We start from the raw sequence: 7041 nt of genomic DNA, 5'->3' as shown, positions 1-7041 counted from the left end.
GTGTGTGTGTGTGTGTGTGTGTGTGTGTGTGTGTGTGTGTGTGTGTAAAACAACAATTCATTAAAAAATGAGACCATACCCTTGAAAGAGAGCAGGGCAGGAGTTGGGGGGGCATATGGGATAAATGGTTTGGAAGGAAGAAAGGAAAGAAGGAATGGTGAAATTATATTATAATATAAAATGTAAAAGGAACAATATAAAAGGAACAATTTCAGAGATGTCCGCTGAAGCCATTACTCGTGAAAATGTTCCCTCTCAGCAGAGGAAAGGAGTCTTTTCTGAAGCCCTAGGAAGGTAAGAGGTAGGTGTGGAATCAAGTACTCATGCAGAGTAATAGCTGCTGACTCTCATTCTCTATCACAGAAGCTGTCTTCCGCCAGTTTCCTATGTCCACACACCATTTTATTTAGGCTGTTCGAAACAAATGTAATTAAAATTTACCTGCTACTTTTTTTTCTTATTGTTGTTGTCATTGCTTGCATGAAGAGGCAATCAACTTTATTTTTTTTGAGAAAAGGCTCTCACTGGACTTGGAGTTCACCAGTTTAATTTGATCAGTTGCCCTGTGGATCATCCCGTCTCTGTTACTCCAGCACTGGGACTTTAGACGGGCACATGTTACTTTACCAACTTTGTACACAGCTGGGCATCAAAACTTAGGTTCTTGTGATTCTGTAGCGAGCACTTTACTGAGTGAGCAATCTTCTCAGGCCCTTACCATTTGTTTACTGAGACCACATCTTGCTATGCATTCCAATCTGGTCTTAAACTTACTATGCAACCCATGCCAGCCACAGAGTCAGCTCTTTCTGCCGTCTTCCAAGAGCTGCAATGACAAGCATACAACACCACCACACCCAGCTTAAATTGTATCACTTTAAAATTAAGTGTCATTAAGTGTATTTAAAATGTTTTGCAACCATAACCCTATCTAATTCTAGACATATTTCATCACTCAAAAGAAAACAAATCCCATACCCTTTGAGCAATAATTCTTCTCTCTCCCTCCTTCAGGCCCCTGAATCCTAGCATGCTGTTTCTTGTAAACTTACTTTTTGTGGGTTTTTTTTTGTTATAAGTTGCATAATGCATCATATAATATTTTGTGTATGGATTTCCTTTCACTATAACTTTAAAGTATATCTGTCATCCTATATGTTCATTTTCTATTGTTTTGTTTAACCTTTTGAGAGATTTCCATTGTATATCCAGGCCTCAAATTTGCCATACTCCTGCCTAAATACCCCAAGTGATATGATTATAGGTACGTGCTACTACAATCAATGTGTCTCATTCCTTTTTATGTCCAACAGCTATACATCAGTTGGAAATATCATACTTTGTATGTACAATTTCTTTATTTAGGTTTTCTCACCCAGACACATGCTAGAGTTATCTGGGAAGAGTAAACCACAACTGTGAAGTGGCCTCCATGAGAGTGGTCTTTAGATTAGTCTGTGAAGCATTTTCTTGTTTAGCGATTGATGAGGAGGGCTCAGCTCACTGTTTGTGGTGCCACTCTTGAGCTGCTAGTGCTAGTTTGTGTCAGAAAGCATGCTGAGAAATTCATGACAATCAAGCCAAACAGCAGCTCTACTCCATGGCCACTGCTTCAGTTCCTGGCTCCAGGTCCCTGCCTTGATTTTCCTTCATAATACAGTATAAAATACACACTGAAACAAACCCTTCTCTTCCCAAATTTCTCTTGAAAAGAAAACTAGGACAGGTTGCTTTTATATTCTAGCTATATGAGAAATGCTACAATAAAATATGTGTACAACTTTTGTTTGAACACAAGTTTTTTGACAATAACTCTTATTTATGCTTGACAGTTACATACATGATCATCCTCATACACTTGGCCTAATGACATCTTCCAGCACATACCCCTCTGTCACCAAGTCTTCTCCTTCTGTTTTTAACAGTCCAATTAGGACTGTCCGCTCCAATGTTTACCCATCCTGTTGGCTTGATCTTTTATTGAAGTGATGAACATAAATCTTACCTATGTACTGTTTACCCAGTTTTGTTTTGTTTTTCTCTTGCAAGTTAAGGATCTACACCAGCCAACTAATTGCATTATGAGCAGAGTGCAGATTAGCAATTGTGAAAGCATAGGCAACCCTTCCCCATCTGATAAGAGGTTAACAACATGAATGAATGTCTGGCAGTGGTGGGTTTTCTCTAGCTTGAGTGTGAAGGACTTGAAATGGAAGTAGACTGGATATAGTAATAAATGGACCCAAGGAGCTGAAGGGGTTTGCAGTCCCATAGGAGGAACAACAATATGAACCAACCAGTATTCCCCAGAGCTCCCAGGGATTAAACCACCAACCAAAGAGTACGCAAGGAGGGACTCAAGGCTTCAGCCTCATATGTAGCAGAGGATGGCCTTGTGGGACATCAATGAGATGGAGAGGCCCTTGGTCTTGTGAAGGCTCAATGCCTCAGTGTAGGGAAATGTCAGGACAGAGAAATGGGAGTGGGTGTATTAGTAAGCAGGGGGAACGGGGATGGAAGTGGGGGGGTGTCGAATAGGAAATGTGGAAAGGGGATAAAATTTGAAATGCAAATAAAGAAAATATCTAATAAAAATAGAAGCTTGAGAAGGAGGAGGAGGAGGAGGAGGAGGAGGAGGAAGAGGAGAAAGAGAAAAGAAAGTTGCTTTGAGGCAGCATTTTCAAAAATAGGTCCTGAGGAGATGGCTCAGTTGCTATAATGCTTATATCCAAGTGTGAGGGCCACGGTTCGTATCACCAGAAAACTATATGTCAATTGGACAGAGTGGTTCAGCTATAATGCCAGCCTCAGGAAGTGAAGAGATCCAATTCTTGAAGCAGTCTGCCTATCAAGGTTAGTCACAGCAATGAGCTCTGGATTTGCTTGAGAGACCCTGTTTTATTGAATTAGGTGGAGTTATGGTAGAGGATGAATCTGAACATCAATCTCAGGACTCCACATACATGTGCACATATGTACATAACCATACCCGTACATACATATACTCATATGTGTATAGAAAACACATGCACATGGAAAATGAAAAAATAAAGCCAAGCATCGTGATATACCACTTTAATCTCAACACAAGAGAGGAAGAGGCAGGCAGATTTCTATGAGTTTGCATATAGAAAAAAGATTCTATGAGTTTTGTCTATAGATAAAGTTCTAGGCTAGCAAGGATGTGTACTGAGATCTTGTCTCACAGAGGAAAAAAAAAAGTAAGACAAATAAATAAACACACCTCTTAATGTTCTAGGAGTCTACAAGATGGACACCAACATGTCTCTCCTCATGAACAAGTCTGCAGTGAACCTCATGAATGTGTCTGGGAGAACTCAATCAGTATCTGCTGGCTACATTGTTCTGGATGTCTTCTCATATTTGATCTTTGCAGTCACCTTTGTCCTTGGAGTGCTGGGCAATGGGCTCGTGATCTGGGTGGCTGGTTTCCGCATGAAACACACTGTCACCAGCATCTCTTACTTGAACTTGGCCATTGCTGACTTTTGCTTCACTTCCACTTTGCCATTTCACATTGCCAGCAGGATCATGGGAGGACATTGGCCATTTGGTTTGTTCATGTGCAAATTCATATATACTGTAATAGACATAAACCTATTTGGAAGTGTCTTCCTGATTGCCCTCATAGCACTGGACCGCTGTATTTGTGTTCTGCATCCAGTCTGGGCTCAGAACCACCGCACCGTGAGCCTAGCCAAGAAGATAATCATTGTACCCTGGATTTGTGCATTTCTCCTTACATTGCCAGTTATCATTCGTTTGACCACAATCCCTAATAGTAGACTTGGACCAGGGAAAATAGCCTGTACTTTCGACTTCTCCCCCTGGACCAAAGATCCTGTAGAGAAGGATAAAGTGTCCATCACCATGCTTACTGTCAGAGGAATCATCAGGTTCATCATTGGGTTCAGCACTCCCATGTCCATTGTTGCCATTTGCTATGGGTTAATAACCACTAAAATGCACAGGCAGGGCCTGATCAAATCCAGCCGTCCTTTGCGGGTTCTCTCTTTTGTTGTGGCTGCCTTTTTCCTCTGTTGGTGCCCATTTCAAGTAGTGGCCCTCATATCAACAATCCAAGTCCGTGAACGGTTGAAGAACATGACTCCAGGCATTGTAATTGCTTTGAGAATCACAAGCCCCTTGGCTTTCTTTAACAGCTGCCTCAACCCAATGCTTTATGTCTTTATGGGCCAGGACTTCAGAGAAAGACTAATCCACTCTTTACCTTCTAGCCTAGAGAGGGCCCTGACTGAGGACTCAGCTCAGACCAGTGACACAGGCACCAATTTGGGGACCAACTCTACTTCCCTTTCTGAAAACACTTAAAATACAATGTAAAGAACGGGCTCTAAGAAGATGGCCTAGTTGGCCATCATTGGGAATAGAGGTCCCCTAGGTCTTGCAAACTTTATATGCCCCAGTACAGGGGAAGGCCAGGGCCAAGAAGTGGAAGTGGGTGGGTAGGGGAGCGGGGGTGGGGGGGCAGTGTATAGGGAACTTTCGGGATAGCATTTGAAATGTAAATAAAGAAAATATCAAATAATAATTAAAAAAAAACAGGCTTTAACTTCCAGCTTCATCTGCTTTGAGTTCCACTGTGCAATGGGCGTTCCCTATTGACCTTCAGGCTACATGCTCACTAGGAAAACTTGAAATGAACTTTTAGACTTTTTTACCTCAACCCAAGGTAGTCAGAAATAAAGAAAATAAAGAAAAAAGAACATACATTTTCTTATTAGTCTGAAATAATTCCAAATGACAGTTAGTACTATAGCGTCATTAATAATACTGTCTTAGTTCACTCACAGGCTGTAAACTCACAAATTCTCATAACTGTCCTTCTGCAGGGAACAGGTATATGTTCCCTTTGGAAAATGAACCCAGAAGGGGAAAGACTTCTATCCCTCGAGCTATGCAACTGTCTGATGCCCTTTACTGTAGTATTTGGTCTATCTGTTGCCCCCCATGAGACAAGTGTTTTCACTTGTGGCTCTCACTGTAGCTATAACCAAATTTATATTGTTTGTACAGTATCTGGCATCTGAGATACTTTCTCCAAAGAGAATGAACCCAGTATGGAACACCAACATTTGATGGCATTTGGGTTCTTTGATCTCGGCGATTCTAACTACAGTAAAATGAAATTTCATACTACTTTTAATTTGCAATTTCCTGCTCGCTAAGGTTTTCAAAATTTCAATTAAATGTATCTCAGCCATTAGTAATTCATCCTTTTAAAAACCTGTCTTTTCTATTGCCTGTTTATCATTGTGTGGTGGTGGTGGTGTTATTTATTTATTTAGGGGTTTTATATATTATATAAATTAGATAATATATAATATATAATAATTATTATATATATTAGATAATTTCCCTCTGTCAGATGTACCATCAACCAGCCTCAGCTTGGAAAGTGATTCTGAAAGATGGAGTGTCCGGGAGTTACAAAAACAATGACTTGATATCAAATTGTAGACCCATGCTGACAACCTGTGTTCTACTTGACACAACCTTTCCAGTCTGCTTCTCTCTCTGTTCTGCTTTCTCAATGGAGATCTGTCTTTATTTTGCTTTCTTGCTATTCTAAGAGATTTCTTTGTCCATGCCCTGTGTGTGTGTGTGTGTGTGTGTGTGTGTGTGTGTGTGTGTGTGTGTTCTCCAAGAAATTCTCTCTTTTTATCCTAAAAAATTCTGTGGATATCTCATCTCCTGCAGAACATAGGTGCATTCTTTTATTTTACATATCAATACAGTCATTCACTCCAGGTTTTCCTTTTGATTATTTTATGAATCAGCATCCCATGACCCCAGACCTTTATTCTTAGGAGATAGTAAATATACATTTTTTTCTTAATATTTCAAAAAAATTTCATAGATCAGTTTTCCGTTTTTAAGCACAGATGATAAATTAGTGGAGTGGGACTCTGTCCTGAAATTAGCATTTCTATCACACCTTGGCCTGGACTTGCTGTGTCCCAGGCTGACCTTGAACATAGAAATCTGCCTCCCTTTGTATCTTTCTGACAAGCTGGCTTATTGATGCAGCTGCCTTTGTTAGCTTATATTCATGAAACCCCTCATAATTCATACTTCATCCTCGTTTGGTGTAGTTAAGAAATTATATATTTTCAAACTCATGTGTTTAGAGCTCTTTTCATGGCCTCAAGGGCTGTCTTGAAGGTCCCAGTGTTTATCATTTTGCTGACACATAGCCACACCCTCAACTCCTGGACTGATGCTGTTTCTAATTATCATGGAGTCATTAACATTAACCAGGAGGACATTCCACAAAGGAATATGAAATGTATACATTATTATACAAACAAGCCATAACCACAGCACCCATCCACACTCCACAGTCGTGGAGGAGGATCATGCCAGGGCCCTGTCTCAGGGGCAGGAACCAGGGCACTCTGTTCCCACCAGGGTTACTCTGGGCTAAAAACCTATTTTAAAAAGTACTTTCCTGTGCCAATTAGTTCACCTGTATTCTTTGCCCTTTTCTATATCAGATTCAGGGCAAAACACCTAATATTATATTATGGTCCTTGATCCATTTGGAGCTGAATTTTGTACAGAGTGAGAATAAGAATTAAGCTTTTTTTTTCTCCTATATGTAGCTATCAAGTTTAAACAGCATCATTTCTTGAAGATAACATCTGCTGCCGTGTGTACTATTGGTCTTTTCATTAAAAATTAATCTAAGGGTCTGAAAAATCACTGAAGGATGACCCCAGACTCAATAATATACAATAACAAAGAACATTTATTCTGCAGAAACAACCAGCATGCAGTGGTTAAGTGTTCTTTGAGATGGGGACTTCTTATAACAAACCAGGGGGAACTCCCTAGAAGAACTAGGTAATTTAAATTTTATTGGTGGATTCGAGGGGCTCATAGGTGATTCATAGTCTGCATTCCTATGTCATAAGCATTTAACCATAGGATGAGATTGGGCTGCCCAGCACAGATGGCCCATTCTGAGATAAGATATTTCTCCATTTTTGTGACTAT

The 7041-nt window shown here is 40.2% G+C and overlaps 1 protein-coding gene across 1 annotated transcript in view; it reads left to right on the top strand.

Annotated features, from left to right (window-relative positions):
- Nucleotides 1–4353, top strand: part of Fpr1 (formyl peptide receptor 1) — a 7954-nt gene extending 3601 nt beyond the window's left edge. Inside the window, exon 2 of the mRNA XM_021221780.2 lies at nt 3260–4353. Within this exon, the coding sequence (XP_021077439.1) occupies nt 3271–4353 (1083 nt within the window). The 5' untranslated portion in view covers nt 3260–3270. The remainder of the gene's footprint in view (nt 1–3259) is intronic.
- Nucleotides 4354–7041: the final 2688 nt, after the last annotated feature.

The sequence above is a fragment of the Mus pahari genome, chromosome 21 (genome assembly GCF_900095145.1).
Source record: "Mus pahari chromosome 21, PAHARI_EIJ_v1.1, whole genome shotgun sequence".
In the NCBI taxonomy this organism is placed as follows: domain Eukaryota; kingdom Metazoa; phylum Chordata; class Mammalia; order Rodentia; family Muridae; genus Mus; species Mus pahari.
The sequence above is the reverse complement of the archived record's forward strand: the minus strand, read 5'-3'. Positions and strand labels throughout refer to the sequence as shown.